The sequence below is a fragment of the Megascapheus bottae genome, chromosome 5 (assembly GCF_031878675.1).
Source record: "Megascapheus bottae isolate mThoBot1 chromosome 5, mThoBot2.hap1, whole genome shotgun sequence".
Lineage (NCBI taxonomy): Eukaryota > Metazoa > Chordata > Mammalia > Rodentia > Geomyidae > Megascapheus > Megascapheus bottae.
In genome coordinates, this window is record NC_143513.1 from 47,812,831 (window position 1) to 47,834,937 (window position 22,107).

Sequence of the window (22,107 nt, forward strand, 5' to 3'; positions counted from 1 at the left end):
GGTATCCTCTTTTCCTCTCTCTATTTCGTTCATTTATTTAATTCCCAGGGCGCCTACTCTGCATCCCAAGGTCAAGGGGTGTACTACTGCCCAGGTTTGCTCAGCTTGACTTCCAAACACAGGTCTCCTTCTTAGGCCTCCCTAGGGCTGGAGACACGGGACCACGCCCCCTCCCTCGACCCCTCCCCGCCACCCAGCAGAGGTGACGCTGAACGCATGCGCACCTCCCGCCGCCCGTGCGCTACGCACCGCGCATGCGCCCGTCAGCCAGCCCAGGGCCCAGGAGAGGGGTGGGGAATCGAGTCGGCGGCCGGCGATGACGTAGAAAAGGAGCGCCGCGCGGAAAGGGTTGTCTTAACCCGGAGTCATCATGGTGCACTGCAGCTGCCAGTTATTCCGAAAGGTCCGTACCCGGTGCCGTCGCCCCAGCTGAGCCTCCCGGGCGCCGCCGGATCCCTCCCCGACGCTGTCTTCGCGAGGGCCTCTTTTCTGCGGGGTTTGGCTGTCGGCCCGCCGCTCCAGGAGCGGAAGCGCTGGAGCATCACGTGTTGTTGAGAACTAGAAGTTTACTTTGGGGGAGCAGACGGGGCTCTTGGGGGCGTCGTGCGTACGCGAGGCGACGGGAGGGGGCACATACCTGCTGGGTAGACACCTACCGCCTACACTGTGCAGGCGGGGCACATATTGTGTCTTCACTCCTCCCCTTTTAAATGCCCACAAGGCCCTGGATAGTTTTGTAGTATTGCGCCCCAGGGCCCTTTTTTTCTTTTGGTCGGTCATGGGACTTGAACTCTGGGTCTGGGCACTGTCCGCAAGCTCTTCAGCTCAAGGCTACCACCCGACCCTTTGACCCACAGCACCATTCCGGTTTTCTGGTGGTTCATTGGAGATAAGAGTCTCACGGACTTTAGTGCCCTGGCTGACTTTGAACCGTGATCCTCAGATCTCAGCCTCCTGAGTAGTTAGGATTACAGGCGTGAGCCACCGGGGTGCCTAGTTTCCAGGGCACATAAGGTATTTCTGAAGAATATCAGCAATCGAGTGTGCGTTGATAGCTGAAAATTTACTGCTGGCACAGTATCTTAAGGTCGTTTCCATAAAAATTGACAGCTACTTTTCATTTCCTCCCCTTCCCTTCCGAATTTGTAAAGGCTTCAAGGAATGATATCTTTTGAAGACCAGTAGTCATCATGATTTCATCATTGTTTCGTTACTAAGGACCATTATGAAACACTCCTTTTATGTGAGGCTCTGAATTGTGTGAGTGTAATGAATATAAGGGAGAAAAACAAAAGGTGAAGTACTGAACAGACTTTTGAGTCTTCCTGAGTTAATCAAGATGGTCATAGTTGAAATTTCAGAACTTCCTAGGGTTTTTTTTTTCTGATACCACTATCCCAAATGCCTAAATATATATTGAGTATTAAGAAATTACTCAATTTTGATAGCTTAGGAGGTTCAGGGAGGAAAACAAGAACCAAATACAGTATAAGATATCAAAAAGAGGCTCAATCAGACTTCTAAGGAAGCCAGGAAGTTATGGTAAGTGTTTTAGGAGTTAAGTGTTCTGCTGAGTTCCAGTGTTCTACTGGGTGCCTGTGGCTCATGCCTGTAATTCTAGTTATTAAGGATGATAAGGTATAAGGATCAGCATTTAAAGCCACTTCAGGGAAGGAAGTCCATGAGACTTTATCTACCTTAGCCAAGAAAAACAAGCAGAAGTGTGGCTGGAGTGAGTGGTAAAGTGCTAGCCCTGAGCAAAAAAAAAAAAAAAAACTAAGAGCCAACAGGCCCTGAATTTAAGTCCCAGTACCAGCACACAAAGGGGGAAAGGGTTCCTCTAATATGCCCTCAAATTATGGAATTAGGTTTGATTTCATTATTTGAAAGAACATTGGGGTTGTGGCATTCAGTTGGGTTTATGATGGAAAATAACAAGTGACATTCTAAAAAGCAGGTGCAGAATGGTATAGAGTCAGGCAGTACATCATGTAGAAAGAACAAAAGGGCAGGTCAATGGGAAAGGTTGGACAAATGAAATTGATACAGGAAAGATAGAGTAAGTGCTTTGAGTGTAGTATTGTAAATTTTAGTAAAACCATGATGGTTTATGAACAGGGGAGAAACAGATCAGATCCTTTAAAAATAATAATAAAAGCACTTGGCAGCAAGATGGAGGAAGCATTAAGGAAGGGATGATTAGTCATTGAAAGACCATTTAGGATTTAATGTATTGGTCAAGGTTCTTCAGCACAGTACAGGAAAGGAGAGGCTTCTGGGAACTAAAGGGCTATCTGCAACCAATGATTAACTGATCCTGTTATTTGAGGGAACATTGGAGGAACAAATTTAGGGAAGGTTTATTTGTGTGTTAACATTTTGTTTTTGAGGTGACTATTTTCCATTCAGTTGATAGCCACCAAATTATATGTTTGAGGGGTTGAGAATATAAAGTACAAATCTTTCAGTTACCTTAAACTGCTAACCGCTTAGATCCCAGTAAGAGATCCAACAGATTAGATACACAAAGTATCTCAGTTAAATGATAGTTCTAGTACAGGCTGAAGCTACCCAATATAAAATGTTCCAAATAAAAGAGGACCAAATGAAAAGAGACCTGGATGGTAAAAGGAACAATAAACATTAAAAAAAAGAAAACCCTAAAAGAGAGAAATGGAAAAAGGAGGTAATATTAAGTGAGCTAAGAAAACTCTGTATGCTTGGCATGTAGATAGCTATTGATAATTGGTAAAATCAAATTTTGGTGGAATAAAACTAGGACTTCTAAGTTGATTAATGTACTTGGCATACAAATATTTTCTTTTCTTTTTAAGTATGGAAATTTCATTGATAAGCTGAGAGTCTTCATCAAGGGTGGAAGTGGCGGAATGGGTTACCCTCGATTAGGTGGAGAAGGTGGAAAAGGTGGTGATGTATGGGTTGTAGCCCATAAAAGAATGACATTAAAACAACTGAAAGACAAATATCCTCAGAAACGGTTTGTGGCTGGACAAGGCGCAAACAGTCGGTAAGTGCTTAGTGAATGACTTGGATTTTCTAAAATCAAACACTTATGGAAGAAAAAAAAATCTCCCAGTGTGTATCTGTATTTTTTTGTACTTCTGTGGAAGCCTCTGTTCTAAAATTATCCTTGGCAGCATCTAGGAAACCTTTCTTAGATTTGGACTATGCTATTACATAGCACCACCATTGAAAAAATAGTCACATAAAAATGAGTCATGTATAATTCGTTACCCAGAGATAATTACAGTTAAATTTTCCAGACTTTTTAAGATGTTTATGCATGTTAGCACAAGTGTAGTTGTAATGTATGTATGTATATATGTATATAAAGTCAAACACAAAAGAAAAACTGGAATACTCTATTTTATATCATCTTTTTACATAACAGCTTTTTTCATGACTGAACATTATTCAAGGATCTACTACATAGTATTACAACACTGGGATTAAAATAGCATTTGCCAATTCGTCTTTTGTTTTAGTTTCTGTCATAGCCATTATGTAACATCCCTGTGTAAAGATTTTTTTTTCATATAGTTGTTTAAAAAAAAAAAACAGTTCTAGACTTGCAACTACTAAGTTAGAAGTTTATACCAATATATTTCCTCATGAGTAGTTTGAGAGTATCTTTCTAGGTACTGTCAAACTTCATTAGATTTTCTAGGTTCCCCCCAACTGCCTGTTTCTTCTTCCTGCCCCCCCCTTTGATTAATTTGTCACAATAGCTTCTTCATTTCAAATGTTCAGTATATTAGGTTGGTAACTTAAATCATTACTACTTAGATACAGCAATGGAAAATAAAGTGGGGATAATTTTAGTCTTTCTTTAGTATTTGACCAACATCTGCATGAGGATGAATAGCTGATTACTATTCTTTGCAAACTCATATTTGTTTAAAGTCTAAGTCATTCCATCTAGGGTATTTTTCTTACTTTAATTTGGTCCTTTTTGATTTCTTGGTAGGGTGAGTGCATTGAAAGGCTCCAAAGGAAAAGACTGTGAAATTCCTGTTCCTGTGGGTATTTCAGTAACTAATGAAAATGGTAAAATTATAGGTAGGTATATGGATGGAGGGTTTTGGCATAACTTAAGTTTTGGAATAATTTTAGTTCCTAATTTGTGAAACAACTTACTAAAATATATTTGTTTAAAATTTACTATGAAGTTTAAGATATGACTGCTTGTTTTTTGTTGTTGTTTTTTTTGTTTTGTTTTGTTTTGTTTTGCCAGTCTTGTGCTTGAGCTCAGGGCCTGAGCACTGTCCTTGGATTTTCTTAAGGCTAGGGCTCTACCAGTTGAGCCTCAGCACCACTTCCAGGTTTTTGCTATGTATGTGATACTGAGGGATTGAACCCCTTTCTTTGTGCATGCTAGATAAGCATTCTACCACTAGGCCAAACTCCCAGTCCCTATTTAATTGATTTTAAACCATATGACTAGTCTCTTTTCTATTGCATGTAAAACATGGGTTTTCTAGGGTCATATTTTAATTTATTTTAAGTTATTTTATTTTTAATGCTGGGGTAATGTATAGAGGGGTTACAGTTATATTCGTCAGGTAGTAGGTGCATCACTTCGTACCCAGTGATACCCCTTCTTTTGTTATTGTCCCCATTTCCCCCTTCTACCCCCACTCAATCATCTTGTTTTCCCCCTTCTCTTTTCTATTTCAAATAAACAAATAAATGTATATATAATATACCATACAACAAAGTCAGATTTAGCAACAATATGAGATTAACCAAAGGGCAACAAAAGAGAAGAGAAATAATATAGTACATTAAGAACAACAGTCACACAAGGTAAAGCTCTTGTTTCCATATCCTAGAGATCCTTTCATTTAGTCTCATCCTATATGACCTTATGTACCTAGGCTATTGTAATCCTCTGCTAGGAGAGTCCTAGATAGGTACGAAATATTGCAAATGAGGAAACCATTGAGCCTATGTTCCTTTGGGTGTGGCTTACTTCACTTAATGTGATTTTTTCTAAGTCTTTCCATTTCCTTACAAATGGGGCAATGTTATTCTTTCTAATGGCAGCATAGAATTCCATTGTGTATAAGTACCACAATTTCTTGATCCAGTCATCTACTGAGGGGCATCTCGGTTGGTTACCTATCTTTGCTATGGTAAATAGTGCTGCAGTGAACATTGTTAATGCTAGTAGCTTTAGTTTGTCCTCCTTTCTGGAGGATTGGGTAAATGCTAAGGAGTGAAATTGCTGGGTGCTGGGTCATGGGGGAGCTCTATGTTTAGTCTTTTGAAGAATTCCTATACTGCCTTCCAGCGTGGTTGAACAAGTTTACACTCCCACCAACAGTGTTGTAGCAATTCCTCCTGGCCACATCCTTGCCAACATCTGATGTTATTAGATTTCTTTTTTTTTTTTTTTCCCCCAGTCCTGGGCTTGAGCTCAGGGCCTGAGCACTGTCCTTAGATTTTCCAAGGCTAGAGCTCTACCACTTGAGCCTCAGCACCACTTCTGGCTTTTTCTATGTATTTAGTACCAAGGAGTCGAACTGGGTCTTTTGTGCTTGCTGGACAAGCACTCTACCACTAGGCCAGACTCCTGGCCCCTGTTATTAGGTTTCTTGATCATGGCTATTCTAACTGGAATGAGGTGGAATCTCAAAGTTGTTTTGATTTGCATTTCTTTTATGGCCAGAGATATGGAGCATTTCTTCATCTGTCTATAGGCCATTCTTATTTCTTCTTCAGAGAAGTCTCTCTCTCTAAATATTTAGCCTGTCTTTTAATGAGGTGGTTGTCTCTTTGTAGATTTGTCTTAGAGAGATTCAATTTTTTTTAAACTTTTTTCATATATTTTTATTGTATTTAATAGAAGGATTACATTATATTCAGCAGATAGAAGGTGTATTACTTCACAAACATTGATACCCTTTCTCATTGGTCCCCATTTCCCCCACCCCCACCCCTCATCTTGTTTTCCCCCCTTCCCTATCTGATTTCAAATAATCATATAAGCATATATATAATACATCAGGTAACAAGGTGAAATACTGTAACAATATGAGATAACCAAGGGACAGCAAAAGAGATGAGAGATAACAGTACATTAAGGACAATAATCACTCATCATATGACTTTTGTTTCTATATCCTAGAGGTCCTTTCATCTAGCGTCATACTATATGGCCTTATGTATCTAGGTTTTGTTCTTTTGTAAATCTCTGGAGATTCAATTTTTTTAGCTGTATATATGTTTTAGATAAGAGGCCTTTATCTGTTGTATGGTTAGTGAAGATCTTCTCCCACTCTGTGGGCTTTCCATTTAACTTGCTAGCTATGTCTTTTGCCATACAGAAGTTCTGCAGTTTAATGCAATCTCATTTGTCCAAACTTGATTTAAATTTGTTGTGTTTCTTAGTCCTTATTAAGAAAGTTTCAACCTGTGCCAAAGGAGACCTAGTGTATTTCCTATTCCTTCTTGTAAAGTTTTCAGGGTATCTGCTTTTACCTCAAGGTCTTTGATCCATTTGGAATTAATCCTGGTGTAGGGTGACATAGAAGGATCCAACTTTAGTTTTCTGCAGGTGCTTAGCCAGTTCTGCCAGCACCACTTGTTTAAGAGACTGTCTTGTATTCTATTTTTTTTTTGTTCCCTTATCAAAGATTAGGTGGCCATAGGTCTGCAGGTTGATTTCTGGGTCCTCAGTTCTATTCAGTTGTTCCTCAGGCATGTTCTTGTGCCAGTACCAAGCTGTTTTGCTAAATTAACTCATTTTTAATTGTACTGGGAGCCTAGTCTAGGACTCTATGTATGTTGCAAAAGCAACCTTATATCTGAACAATACTCCCTATAGGGTCAGACGTAAATGTAATGTTGTCTTTTAGGTTTGTTAGTTTGAATTTTTTTCCAAATAATTTCTGAAAGAAAAATACCTTGTACCGATTTGATCGATTGATCTTTGCTGTGTTTTCTCTCCTTCTTTTAAAGGAGAACTCAACAAAGAAGAAGACAGAATTTTGGTAGCTGAAGGTGGCCTTGGTGGTAAATTACTTACAAATTTCTTACCTTTGAAAGGCCAGACACGAACAATTAACCTTGACTTAAAACTGATAGCTGATATTGGCCTAGTAGGGTAAGCAGTATTCATAATTTTAGTATACTTTCAGAGAGATAGTTCATGAAGCAGGAATAAATGTCAATACTAATTTGAGGTCAGAATTCATTTGGAATTATAAAATTTGTTTGTCATGAGTGACCCTTGGACAGAGAAGTTGGGAACCATTTCTGTCACTACTCACCCTACAGCCAAAAATGTGCATATAACTTTTGAATCCACCCAGACTGAATTAATAACCTTCTCATTAACTACAAACTTTATGGATAATATAAAGTCAACACATGTTGTATATATGGTAAAAATCGTGCAAGAAGGTTGAGAGAGATCACCTTTTACTTTGATATGCAGTTTACCTGAGAGGTAAGCTACTGTTATGGAGATGATTAGCATTACATTTAAGGGGGTATTTTTAGCACTTGCATGGACTGCAGATAGTATCAGGAAATGGCTACACAATTATTACAGTAGCTTAATATATGCCTAGTTTATTATGTAGCAATGTTATAGTCCCAAATTTTGTGCTTGCCTACTGATTCCTAGTAGCACTAGGAATGGTAATGATTACTTTTGTTTGTCAGCCTCATTAGGTTGAAAAGCATCTAGGAGATGAGTAAAGCACACCATTAGATATGTCTGGTAAGGCGTTTCCAGAGATAATTAACTAAGTGTGGCAGCTCTAATGCACATGTGGACAACAATATCCATACATTGAGGGCCTTCTTGGAATAAGAAGGAGACTGGAGAAAGCTTGCTAGTGCAGGCATTCTCTCTGTTTTTCCTTGCTCTCATGATGTAAGCTGCTCTTCTTTCTTCCACCCTTATAATAATGGACTGGTACCTCTGAAACTATGGGCCTAAACAGATTTGTTCAAATCTGTTCTTCCCTCAAGTTGTTTATATCAGACATTTTGTCACAGTGACAGTAAATCTAAGACAGAAATTGTTAAATGTATATTCTATCACTGAACTGCATCCCAGTGTTCAACATTTAATCCCATTTACACTTAAGAAGTCTGTTTCCTTAATTGCTGTGATTCAGAAATAAGCAGCAGTAATATTAGTATTTACTGTAATGTACAGCTACACTTACTTATTTCAGATTCCCAAATGCTGGAAAGTCCTCTTTGCTAAGCCGGGTATCTCGTGCAAAACCTATGATTGCAGATTATGCATGTGAGTATAATTTGTATATTTTTATATGTGGAAGCAGATTGTGTGTGTTTCTGTGTATCCTTATGCTGTCCTTGTGCTTTTGTGCACAAAGCTAAGGCTCTGTCACCTCAGCCACTTGAGCCACAGCTCCAGTTCTGTCTTTTTGGTGATTCATTGGAGACAAGAGTCTCAATGACCTTCCTGCCTGGGTTGACTTCAAACCACAATCATCATATCTCTACCTCCTGAATAACTAGGATGTCAGGCATGAGCCATCAGTACCCGGTGGAAAATTTTTATTTTACTTTTTTTATGCCTAGATTGGGATTTGAACTCACAGCTTGAGTACTGATCGTTCTCTACTGCTTGAGCCACAGCTCTACTTCTGGCTTTTTTGTTAGTTAATTAGAAATAAGAGAAAAGATGGACTCTTTTGCCCAGTGCAGATTCTTGATGCCTAAATTTTTGCTAGGTTTAAATAAAATGACAACCTGAAGATATCCTAATCTGAAACTTTTAGAAATTGGGAAGGCTAATTAGGCTATTCTAGAAACTAGATGAACTATAACTGAAACTTAGATTAAAAGTTGAGAGTTATGGCTGAATCTTCCCTTAGGACTTCGAGGGCATACTCTGGGGGACGGCCCTTATTTCTCTTAAGGAGCAGCTACTTGTGTGGGGGGGCAGTCATGGGGCTTGAGCTCTTCAGCTCAATCTACCGTCCTACTCCTGGGCCTGGGCACTGTCCCTGAGCTCTTCAGCTCAAATTTGCTGCCCTACCCTTGAGCCTAGCCCCACTTCCCATTTTTTAGAGATTATTTGGAGATAAGAGTCTCTGGTCTTTTTGTGCCCAGGCTGGCTTTGAATCTTTATCCTCAGATCTCTGCTTCTTGAGTAGCTAGGATTACAGGCTTGAGCTACTGGCTGGCTTGGAGCAGCTTCTTTCTTACTCCTGAGGTCCTAATTGGGCCAGCCTCCCCAGCCTTTCATTCTCCAATTGGACCTTGTGGCAGGTGAGCACTTAGGCCTCACAGATTTAAGGTAACTAGTGAAGATCCTCTTCCAAAGAAGTTTTATCTGAGTGAAGTAGGCTTCAAGGTTATGCACAAGATGAGTGAGCTCTGAGATAGAATCAATAACATGGGACAAACTACAAGTACCTGAGAAAGGACTAGGTAACTAATGTGTTGAGATTGTGGACTGACCACAGGGCCATTTTATGAATTGAGAAGAGGTACAGTGATTGTTTCTACCATTGTCATTTAGATAAATCTGGCCGTATTTTCTTCATACTTACCATTAAGGCTGGAGGTGAATTTTTTTTTCCTTTTTTTGCCACTCCTGTGGCTTGAAATGTGCTTGGACACTTTGTGCTCAAGGCTAGCACACTGCCACTTGAGCCACAGTGCCACTTCTGGCCCTTTCTGTCGGGCTCCGTACCTGCTAGGCAAGCACTATACCACTAGGCCAAACTCAGAGCCTTGGAAATAAACTTTTTAAAGTAGAACATTCTATAAGTCATTAATTTGAGTTTTTGCTTAGCGATAATAGAGTCTGAGATGAGTGGAAGATAAATCTACCTGTCCCAATATTTAAGTACAGTTTTATCAAGGGTAACTTAAGTTGGTTCTTAAAGGTTCAAATCAATTCCAAACACACAGGAAATTCATAGTTAAGGTTTCAATGCTCATTCAAAAGAACCAAAAGTAAAGCAGCTGTTCTTGGGCTATATTGCATAGCTTAAAACGGAATTGGCCTTATAGAAGAAATATAGTTAAGAACTTAAAAATTACAATAAAAAAATTTAAAAAAAAAGAACTTAAAATTAATCAGAATGAACTAAGTGACTTCATTATGCATCTTGACAAGAAGTAGAAAGTATGCAATATACTGTTCTAGTTCTCCAGCATATGGCTCAGTAGTAATAGTAAAAATCTCAACCTTTACCCCAAGTACCAGCAGCAGGCCTACAGATAACAAATGGATGAAAACAGCTCTTTTCATCATAGGACACCAGGGTCTGAATGTCACAGGGAAGGTAACACAGCTGAGGGTGGCCTTCCTTCTCTAGAAAATGAGAAATAAGCTGTCCAACAGCTATAGAGAACTGGTAGAAGAGACGGTAATTGCATAAACCACCGCATTGTGGAATATGAAAATATAGACTGTCCTATGAAAGTGGGATAGTCAACTGACAGATTCTACTGAACCTCAAGAGCAGAGCAGTGAGTGGGTCAAGGAACCCAGCTATGCATTCCTTTCATATTCAGAATGATGTAGATGCAAGTATGTGCAGGGTATGGTTTTGTCATATTTTTTGATAGAATATCATTTAATTTGAGGGAAGAAACTACAGAAAATTATACTTTTTCATAATTTGTCTTTTTGTGAATGTTTTTATTTATACATTTTTTTCTTTATTTTTTCTCTGCTTCAATATGTCTGCCGCTTTGAAAATTTAATAGGGTTTTGTACACTGTCAAGTTAGTTTTATGAGTTTATGTGAAATTGTAAATACATCTTTCTTTAAAATATATCACAATGATATCTGTCTGTCATCATCTATACAACCTGTTCAAGAATATATTTCTTATGCTGTTAATAATTTTAAGCCATTCAGGCTTTTTTGAGATGTGGATTTATGACTGCAGAGTTTGTCCAGGACAGTAGTTCGTTTTTAATCACAAAAGTTAGATTTCCTGGGAGTCCTATAGTAGTATCAGTATTACAATTTTTCACCAATTTGCATGTCATCCTTGTGAAGGGGCCATGCCAGTCTTCTGTGTATCATTCCAATTGTAGTATATGGTGCCAAAGTGAGCACCTCAATGTTATAGTCTTTCAACCATACAGCTGTGCATTTATTTTCATGTGTCTTGTTAAGTTTATTTGCATATTTACTCAGTTTCTATAAACTGTTGTTAGTGTATATTGTTCTGTGATTCCAGTCTATCTTAACTGTACTGATTAAATATAAAGATTTTTATTGTAAATACACTTCCCTCAGAAAAACCCAAAAAACAAAAAACAAAGAAAACCTGCCAGGAGCCAGTGGCTCACACCTGTAATCCTAGCTACTCGGGAGGCTGAGATCTGAAGATAGTGGTTCAAAGACTACCTGGGCACGAAAGTCCATGAGACTCTTATCTCCAACTAACCACCAGAAAACCAGAAGTAGCTCAGTGGTTCAGGTGGTAGAGCACTAGCCTTGAGCTGAAGAGCCCAGGCCTAAAGTTCAAGCCCCATGACCTCCCACACCAAAAATAATAATAATAATAATACTAATCCTGTGAACATGTAAGATTTTGCCATTTTTAAGCAAAAAGAATGACAAAAACTGGAAAAATTAAATTAAGCCATTCAGAAATTAGTCTCTGGCCAAGTAGAGTTAATGGGACCAATTAGTATAAATTTCCTGTTCAATGTTTGTTATATGCACAAGAATGTTAAGGATAGAGGAGAAAAAGCAAAAGGGTCACTGCAAAGTAACTAATGTAGAATCTTATTCTTAAAATAAGGCAACATGAAAAAGGACTGGAAACTTAATTTCCAAGCCTCCTAATTAATTCTCTATAAGTGTATATACACATACACACACACACACACACACATCTATTTTGTTTTAAGTATATCATAAGTAGACAAAAAATTGTAGCTTCCATTTAAACAGAAGTCTGAATTAAACTATTCGCACAACATAATTTATTGTATACATAAGAGTATACAGAAGAGACAGCTTTTATCCCAAACCTTAATTTATTATTGATTTTCCTTTCAGTTACAACATTAAAGCCTGAACTTGGAAAGATTATGTACGATGACTTCAAACAGGTATTTACAAACACTTGATTAAAATTGAAAATATTTTCTTTTGGTATAGAACTTCACAATATTGCTTGTTTCTGTGGTCTTAGGGGGAAAGTAACAAGGTTGGGTTTTTTTGTTTGTTTTGTTTTTTTCTGTCAGTCGTGGGGCTTGAACTTGGCCTGGGCTCATTTTGAGCTCTTCAGCTCAATGCTACTGCTCTATTACTTGAGCCACAATGCTACTTCTGGTTTTCTGGTGGTTGATTGGAGATAAGAGTCTCATAGACCTTGGTGTCTGAGCTAGCTTTTTTTCTTTTTGCCAGTCCTGGGAATGAGCTCAGGGCCAGAGCACTGTTCTTGGACTTTCTCAAGGCTAGAGCTCTACCATTTGAGCCTCAGCACCACTTCAGCTTTTTTCTATATATGTGGTACCAAGGACGAACCCGGGTCTTTGTGCATGCTAGGCAAGCACTCTACCACTAGGCCAAACTCCCGGCTCCTGAGCTAGCTTTGAAGGGCTAGATTTGAACCATGATCCTAAGATCTCATCTTCCGGAGTAGCTAGGATTACAGGCATGAGCCACCGGCACCCAGCTCAAGGTTTTGTTTTATAAATAAAAGTATGATCACATTAATTGTTCTCTGCACTGTCATAAGTAAAATACTTTTAATTTCTTTGACTGGAGGAATGAGTAAAGTGGTTGAAGGCCTTCCTAGCAAGTACAGGGCTGAGTTCAATCTCTAGCCCTCCCAGTCCAAAAAAAATTCGAACCTAATTTCTTATTACTCCAAATGTACATACAATATATATTTGTCATATTTCTTCATTGTGTCTTCCTTAATTTCTGTTTCTTCTCAATTCAGATTTGTATTTTACTAACAGTAGATTATCGATCTCCATTCAATTTCCAAAATTTATGGAATTTAAGCAATTTTCTGCTTTTGAAAGACAGTTCTGTGGGATTTTTCATCTCATCCACTTACTAAAATTTAGTTTTCTGGATCAGATGTCAGTGGCGCATGCTTGTATTTCTAGCTACTGAGGAGGCTAGAGATCTGAGAATCATTGTGTGAAAATCAGCCCTTAAAGGAAAGCTCATGAGAGTCTATCTCCAAAGAGATGCAAGTGGAGCTGTGGCTCAAGTCATGGAGTACTAGCCTTGAGCAAGAGCTCAGAGCCAGCGTGTAGGCCTTGCATTCAAACCACAGGATCACACACACAGGTGTGTTTTGATTTTTCTTTATAAGGAAGAATTGTAGGGTTGCTTTTTTGTTTCTGTATATACAGACACTGCACAACCATGTTTATAGCAGCTTTATTATTTTATAATACTAGAAGTTGGAAACAACTGGTATCATTCAGTAGATAAATGGATGCATAACGCAGCTAAATGAATTGTAAAACACACAATTGTAAAACCAAATGGGCTATCAAGTCTTAAAAAGATAGGGAAAGTGAAAGAAGCCAGTCTAAATAGTTTGCACATTGTGTACTTCTAGCCAATTGACATTCAGGCAAAAGGAGAACTGGAGAAAGATGGGTGGTTGACAGGGTTCAGGAGGAAAGAATGATAAATAGGTAAAATGGAGATAATATTTTAGGGCAGTGAAATTATTCATTGCAATAGGGATACATTATACATTGAAAAAAATCAAGAGAAAACCTCTACAGGAAATCTCAGGACATGAGACTTCATTTCCTTCATGGTTATGATTTACAGTGACTCAGAAAGCTCAAGTGTACAGCAATAGTTTATAATTCTTACCATCTCAAAAGAGTTTAGGAATACTGCATTCTACTTTGAAATAGTATTAAATCTGCTGGTATAATATCAAGGAAGGAGCAATGATGCCATTTCAAAAATAAATTTAGAATTTTAAGCAAATATACTTAGTAAATGTTTGAATATTACAATATCAATGTAAACTATTGAATTCAGATAGTGAAAGTTACAATATTATGAAAAATTCATCACAAACAAATTTATGGAATTATAAGTTAGTTACTTTGGAAGTAATAAACATTATACCAGTCCCTCAAATCTATAGATTGTTGGACTAACTTAAATAAAACTAATATTTCATAACAAAGGATTGTTGCTATAAAGGTATCCTACTTTCCAAAGATGTAGTAGGAGTCATAAATTAGGAACTGTGTATATTTGAAATAACATGGAAATATTAAAATATAATTGAGCTGCGTTTTCTGGTATGTTTCTTTTTCATTAAATCATTAACTTTGTATTAGATCTCAGTGGCTGATCTCCCGGGTTTGATAGAAGGAGCACATAAGAACAAAGGAATGGGCCACAAATTCCTCAAGCATATAGAAAGAACAAGACAACTACTTTTTGTTGTAAGTCATATGTATACTAAGGTGATATTCAAATGAATGGACTTAGTTTTCCCAGGAATGTTTTACAAGTAAGTCCATCAGTAGTGGACTGCATGTATCTTATGGTGGTGCCATAAGATTATAGTGCATAGTGCCATAGCCATCTTAGTTTGATGTGTAAGTACATTCTCAGATGTTCACCCACTGCTCAAAATTACTTTATAATGTATTTGCCAGAAGATACCCCACTGTTCAATTTGACTTCATTAGTATTATTTCACTGTTCAAAGTCTGTTTAGAGGGGAGACACGTGTGGCAGGTAATCAGTGGTCACATGTGGATGGAAATGTCATTGTTACTACATTAGGTAAAAGTTGGCTGTGCCCATTTTGTTTGCTAAAACCTAGCATGAAAACATACAAATGACATAAACAAGAGTTACAACAATGACTCTAATGACCTAGATTAGATACTGGAAGAAGAGAGACACTTACTTCAATGTATTTTATTATGATCCATGTATTATATGAAAAAAAAGTTGGCTGTGCCTGTCAAAATTTAATTTCATAATATTCTGGCATACTATTATGTTAGTCTTTTCTATTTTATTGATATTGCTTGAATTATACATGAAATTGTCTATATTATTAAAAACTGACTTTTATATTACTAGATTCTCATTAATGTCTCCTGAAAATATCATAAACAATACATTTATGGACTTATATGCTTATGTTATTAGTTACTTTGAAAGTAACACAATATGACAGTTGTTTGATCAGATAATTGTCATTATCTTGACACCTTGATTTGTTACTTGTTTTGAATTGTGCAGTTTTAGTAGACTGTAGATGGAGAAATTGTTTTAGCTTGAAAGAATACTTCCTATCAATACATAGAAATATATAACCATTCTTATGTTAAAGACTGTCTCTTCCCCTCTTTTAGGTTGATGTTTCTGGATTTCAGCTTTCTTCCCAAACTCAATACAGAACTGCCTTTGAAACCATAATACTGCTTTCAAAAGTAGGTGCTTGGTTTTTCTGTGTTCTATATCTAACATCTATATGTAACATTGTAACTAACCTTTGTAAGACCTTATAGCCTAAAATGTTTTTATAATCTCTGCGATTTTTTAACAGACTTAAGCTTGATATTTGATTCTTGATATTTGATATATGATTCTGCTTGTCCAAGTATTGAAGTAGATAAAACTACTGGGCATGGTAGCTCACGCCTATAATCCTAGCTTACTCTGGAGGCTGAGATCTGAGGATCAAGGTTCAAAGCGAGTCTGGGCACAAAAGGACCTGAGATTCTTATCTCCAATTATCTAGAAAACAGAAGCAGGGCTTGGCTCAAGGGTAGGGCAGTAGCCTTCAGTTGAAGAGCTCAAGACCCATGACCCACAAAAAAAAAAAAAAAATACTTTTCTAGACTTCTAAATCTATTACTGTGCACATTTTATCTTGCTTCATCTTTGGCGTGTGTGTTTCTTCATGAAACATTCTTCATTTTTGTTTCATGAACCTTGAGTATTCCAATTTTCTAGAATATTTCATTGTCTACTTTTTGCTCACCTGGCCTAAAATACAATTTTCTTAATCTTAGTCTGCTCAATAGCTAGAATTGCAGGCTGGAAATACTCTGCCTGATTACATTTCAGTCTCTTTTCTGATTCTCTTCTTATTGTCTTTTTTCTTTTAATTTTATTTCTTTTGTAGTATTGAGTTCACTTAGGGCTTTGCACTTGCAAGCAGGAGTTCTACCACTTGTACCACATTTCAGCCCTTTCTCTGCTTTAGTTATTATTTTGAAGTAAAAAATAACATTTTGCTCAGGCTAGCCTGGACCATAATCCTGTTATTTATGTTTCCCTCATAGCTGAGTTGACACCAGCTTTTTCTTGGTAAACAATTTGCCTGGGTTAACCTCAGATCACAGTTTTCCCCAATCTCTGTCTCCCATATAGTTAGGATTGACTACACACATAAGTCGTGTCCAGTTTCTACTTACCCTTTAAATATATTCACATTTCTGTGCTATTTTGCAGTCCTACCAATTCTCATTTCAGTTGCAATGAATGTGTGTGTATGTGTGTGTGTGTGCGTGTGCGTGTGTATGTGTGTGTGTGCGTGCACCAATGAATATATATTTAGTTGCAGTGAATATTCCAGATCCATTTATGACAGTCTTTTGATTGTGCTTTGATACTTATTAGATATCTTTAATTTGATGTTATTGATATGTATAGAATTAAAAATGGCAGGCCAGGAGTTTGGCCTAGTTGGTAGAATGCTTGCCTACTGTGCTTGAAGACCCAGGTTCAATTTTTGGTACCACATACTAGAAAAATGCCATAAGTGGTGCTCAGGTGGTAGAGTGCTAGCCTTGAGAAAGCCCAAGGACATTGCCCAAGCCCTGAGTTCAGGCTCCAGAACTGGCAACAAAAAAAAAATCTTGATTCATTCTTCTCACTCATGCATGAAACACTATCATGAAACTCTATGGATTGTATATTCGGAATCTCTAAAAGCTGTCTATACTTGTAACCATTATGCTTTCTCATTGGAACATTGTATGTGGTCCTTTCTGGTCTTCTTGCTTCCAGTCCTGTCTAGTCCTCTCTAGTCTGTTTTTAATGTGACAATACAAAGAATGGTCTTTGTAAAAGAACCGAACTCCTCTTTGTTCCCTGTTTAAAGCACTTTGTCCTCCTTTACTGATGGGTTAAAGTTTAACCTGTCCATAGTTCCTGAGGTCTAGCAAATTCCACCCCCCCTCCTTAGTAGCTTTTTTCCCCTCCTTTACATACTACATTTTAGCCATGTATTTCTTGGCAGTACATTATGAGGTTGCTTACTTTCACAAGTGTATAGATGTTATTTGTTTTATCTGTAATGGATAATGTTGTGAACATTTATGTAGAGATTTTTGTGAAAACATGTTTTCATTTCTCTTTAATATACCTAGGAGAACTAGTGGTTCGTATGTTAACTTTGTTCACAACTGCTTCCAAACTGATTATATCATTGTACCATTTTACAATTCAACCAGTGATGCTTGAGCATTCCAGTATTCTATACTAATGTGAATGCAAATTGTTTGGCATTTTTATTTTAACCATTTTGTTGGAATGCAGTATTATTTGATCTGTATTTGCATTTCTTGTGATTGATGATACTGAGCATGTTTTCATGTGTTTACTAGCAATTTGTATGTATTTAATGAAATATTTATTCAGATGTATTCACTTTTTTTTTTTTGCCGCCAGTCCTGGTGCTTGAACTTAGGGCCTGAGCACTGTCCTTGGCATTTTCAAGGCTAGCATTCTACCACCAGCCACACCTCCATTTCTGGCTTTTTCTCTGTATATGGTACCAAGGAATCAAACCTAGGGCTTCATACGTGCTGCTAGGCACTCTTACCACTATGCCATGCTCCCTGCCTGAAAGCTAAGTTTTTAATTCTGACCAAGTCTTATTTATCTACCTTGTCTACTCTTTTTCTTAATTTCTTTTTTTCCCTTCCTTCCTTCCTTCCTTCCTTCCTTCCTTCCTTCCTTCCTTCCTTCCTCCTTCCTTTCTTTTTTTGCTTATGATTTTGGATTGTGTTTAAGAAATATGCTAAATTCATGATTATAAAGATTTTAGTTCATGAAGTTTTTTTTCCCAAGGCTATTATAGATTATTAAATTGTTTTCAAGTATTTTTTATGACGTCTAGATGTCTGTATTTGGTAGTCCTATAGTTGTTGAGCCTTATTGCATTTTAGTGAAAACAATGAGCTCTCTAGATTTTCCCTATCTTGGTTTTTCTTGTGTTTTGTTTTTTTTTAATTTGAAGGAGTTGGAGTTGTACAAAGAAGAACTTCATGCAAAACCTGCACTATTGGTCATTAATAAAATGGACTTGCCAGATGCTCAAGATAAATTTCATGAACTGATGCACCAACTACAAAACCCCAAAAGTAAATCCTTTAAATGTAATCTCAATTGATTGAGCACTAACCATATTAATATTAAGTGTTTTCATCACTTGCAAACAAATCTGATAGCGTCTGCTCTTAAAATCTGTGTGTGTTTGAAGAAACAATGCATATCATATAAAACATTATTACCAAATTCCAAAACATGTGTTATGGACAGTAAGCTAAAAGAGACAAAAGTAAAAAAAAGATTCATCAATCTAAAAAGGTTAGGCTTCATAGAGAAGCTCAACTGAAACTATTTCTTAACAGGTTTATCTGACATATAAAAGTGGGAAAAAGTCAGTATCTGTGAAGTCTTTCACTTTAACCTATTTTACAAACTCTAGAATTTCATTCCACTAATATAGTATATATGTAAGAATACTCTATATATCTCTAAAGGGATTTTTGTGTGTATGTGTGCTGCTCCCGTGCTTGAACTCAGGCCTCAGTGCTATTTCTGAGCTGCTTTGAATTAAGGCCAGTGCTCTACCACTTGAGTCTTTACTGAGTAGTTGATTGAAGATAAGAGTCTCACAAACTTCCTGCCCTGACTGGCTTTGAATTATGATCCTTAGGTCTCAGCCTCCTTAGTAGCTAGGAATATAGGAATGACCCATCAGCACCCGGCTTGAAAAGAGTTTTTAAGTTCATTAGGAATGTGTGACACAGAACATTATATTTAATCACTTAAAATGGACTTTTCTGAAATTCCATATAAAGAAATTTAAAGGTACACAGTTTTGATTAGCGACTATTGGAAAATGCCTCTACATTTAGTGTAATTCAGAACCTCTTGCACAAGTAAGGAAAAGAATAGTGCCTGGCAATTGCCTAACATACTTTTAAATAATACTAGCTTCTCTGTTTGCATTGGTGGGATAATAATTGGAGAAAATAGCTTAGAGTGTACTTGTAGCAGACAATACCAAAAGAGCCTTGTCTCTGAAAATCTTTGCTCTAAGTAGTTGCTGTTCTAGAGCTGTCCTTGAGTTAATAAGTCAGTCTTGTGATGCACATATTTATGGATACTGTTAATAGTCTTCATTCCTTTATATTCTTTGCTTTATGGGTCATTAATTCTATTTGCTGGTTAGTTTTGCAAAGAAGAGAATTTTTAGATGTGATATCAGAAGTAAGAGCAATTCAAGAGTTCCTAGCTGTTTGGAACCAACTTGTTAACTTCTTTGGACTGTCTTGGTTTCTGAGAAACCAAGCTCAGTTTTAGCATGTCCAATGTATCTGAATTTTCTGGTTTCTATCATTGCTTCTCCAACCAGTTATTTTACTCTCCCCTCTCCCATTGCTGTGGTAGCAAGTAAAAAAAAAAAAAGTATAATATTTATTTTTATTAGCCTCTGAGAATAGCAATTCCACCCATTTGATACAATATTCCTTGAAGTATTCCTTCTCTCTCCAATTTTAAGTATGTTTATCTTAGCATCAGTGATGATAAGTCAATACTTTTTGGAACTAGAAGACCAAAGAGAATGTTTCAAATTATAAATGACATTATTTATGCAAGGACTTCTTTTGAGGTAGCTGTGTTACTGATATGATACTTTATTGAACTTTCTCAAAAAGCAAAATTTATCAGCTTCTATAAGTATATCATCTGATTCAACTTGTATTTATTTTTAGTTTGTTTTAAAACATTTCATCCAAGCTGGGCATGGTAGCTGACGCCTGTAATCATGACCACTCAGGAGGCTGAGATCTGAGGATCGCAGTTCAAAGCCAGCCCAGGCACTAAAAAACATGAGGCTCTTATCTCTAATTAATCACTACAAAACTGGAAGTAGCACTATGGCTCCAGGGGTAGAGCGGTAGCCTTGACCTGAAGAGCTCAGGGACAGCACCCAGGCCCAGAGTTCAAGCCCCATAACCACAAAAAAACAAAACCAAAAAAACAAAAACGTATTCCTCCAAAAAAATAAAACATATTCCACCAATATTACTAAGTCTTATATGCCAAGTTCCTTATCCTTGTCACTAAAACTCAGAGGTTTTAGAAGCTTATTAAAGAAGGAAAAAGGAAAATTTTAAATGCTAAATTCTGGGTTCTCTGCTTCATAAATCAAACCTCTAATACCAACATAATCTTGTCTTCCTTTCAAGGACAGTGGAAATCATCTTTGCTTTTATTTCAGATTTCTTGCATCGATTGAAAAAAGAAATGATTCCAGAAAAGATTATGGAGTTCCAGCATGCCATCCCCATCTCTGCAGTTACAGGAGAAGGAATTGAAGAATTAAAGAGCTGTATAAGGAAATCGTTAGATGAAAACACCGACCACGAAAACAAAGCATATCATGAGAAACAGTTGCTTAATTTAAGAACTCCCAATGCAGTCATATAGTAGGCTGCCATCAAAATTGGTTTTTACAAGTTCCAGAAAGGGTAGTAATTAATTTTTAAGGGTATTATTTAAATCTAGTAAAAGTAAAATATTGTCTGGTTCTAAGAAAAAAAGAAATCCTTTTATTTTTAACAACATGAAAGAACCTAGAATACACTGGGTTCAGTGATAAGCCAGGCACCCGAAGATAAATACCTTGTGATTTAACTTCTGTGCAGAATCTAAGAAGTTTGAACTGGTAGAAACAGTAGAATAATGGTTATCAGAGACAGAGAGATGGGAGGTTCGCAAGATGTTTGAAAAAGGCAAACCATTTCAGTTATTTTCAATAAACTACACTGTACAGCATGCTATCCATAGTTACAATGTATCATATTTTAAAAGTTGTTAAGATAGTATTCTTACCACAAAAAATAAATATCTAGGGAAATGCATATGTTAATTTGTTTGCTTGAGCCATTCCAACGGTATATGCATACTTCACTTCAAAATGCCATGCTTACATGATAAACATATGTACTATGTGTGTTAATTAAAGGTGGCATTGAAATTATATTAATTTGAAAGTTGTACACGTTTTAGTGTCATTATTAATGTCATATATGCCATCATTCAGGAACTATGTTTGTTTTTTTTAATGGTACTAGAGTTTGAATTCAGGGCCTTGTGCTTGCTAGGCAGATATTCCACTACTTAAACCACATCCCTGACCTAGGACACACTACTGCTTTTTAAGTTACTTATTATTGCTTTACAGTGGAATATATTAACACTAGAAATGCAATTGAGAACTAAGAATTAAATTACATTTATAATCCTGTGGCAAACTCACCTATAACAACACTCTCTGATATTCTTTATTTATTTTTTTTTTTGCCAGTCTTGAGCACTGGTGGACTTTCTCAAGGATAGAGCTCTACCACTTGAGCCTCAGCACCACTTCAGGTTTTTCTATTTATGGGGTACCGAGGAATCAAACCTGGGTCCTCGTGCATGCTAAGCAAGTACTCTACCACTAGGCCAAACTCCCGGCTCATCTCTTTTATTTATGATGTTTCTATTGAGATCACATTTTAAAATTCTGTAGGTGATTTCCATAAATGATCACCAGAATGAGCCACTAAAGTTTGCACTAAAGTCTGTCATGTCCCTAGTTACACAAAATATGTAACAGTTCTCTCTCTCTCGCCCTTTTTTTTTTTTTCAGTAACAGTTCTCCTTTATGATGAATCTCATAGCCCTGGGTTTGAACACAGTATTCAGTGACAATACTGACTGATAACACTTTAGAGAAACCAGCAATCATTATCTATGATTTGAGCCTTTGGAAAGTTTTTTCTTTTCTAAGTATCTTAAATATTTTATTTTTCAA

At 37.0% G+C, this 22,107-nt stretch overlaps 1 protein-coding gene and 1 non-coding gene across 3 annotated transcripts; one reads left to right on the plus strand and one right to left on the minus strand.

The window, feature by feature from the left end:
- The first annotated feature begins 282 nt into the window (after positions 1-282).
- Positions 283-21,288, plus strand: Gtpbp10 (GTP binding protein 10). Of its 2 annotated transcripts, none has more exons than XM_090333062.1 (10): positions 283-403; positions 2,835-3,028; positions 3,989-4,080; positions 6,985-7,129; positions 8,214-8,287; positions 12,045-12,097; positions 14,321-14,428; positions 15,356-15,433; positions 18,253-18,376; positions 20,527-21,288. In XM_090333062.1, the coding sequence occupies exons 1-10, from the start codon at positions 371-373 to the stop codon at positions 20,733-20,735; spliced, it is 1,110 nt and encodes a 369-aa protein (XP_090189188.1). In that variant the 5' UTR covers positions 283-370; the 3' UTR covers positions 20,736-21,288. The 2 variants fall into 2 exon arrangements, with proteins under 2 accessions (XP_090189188.1, XP_090189189.1); XM_090333063.1 differs by lacking the exon at positions 283-403 and adding an exon at positions 850-1,014.
- Positions 10,986-11,091, minus strand: LOC150063345 (U6 spliceosomal RNA). The gene has a single exon (XR_016535770.1). It is a non-coding gene; the product is annotated as a U6 spliceosomal RNA (small nuclear RNA).
- Positions 21,289-22,107: the final 819 nt, after the last annotated feature.

What these genes read in the sequence shown, in the direction of transcription:
- Gtpbp10 (XM_090333062.1), top strand. Translation starts at nt 371, where the DNA reads ATGGTGCACTGCAGCTGCCAGTTATTCCGAAAG. An exon ending in TGTACGATGACTTCAAACAG is followed by an intron (nt 12,098 to 14,320) that starts GTATTTACAAAC and finishes ACTTTGTATTAG; the next exon opens with ATCTCAGTGGCTGATCTCCC. An exon ending in CAAGACAACTACTTTTTGTT is followed by an intron (nt 14,429 to 15,355) that starts GTAAGTCATATG and finishes CCCCTCTTTTAG; the next exon opens with GTTGATGTTTCTGGATTTCA.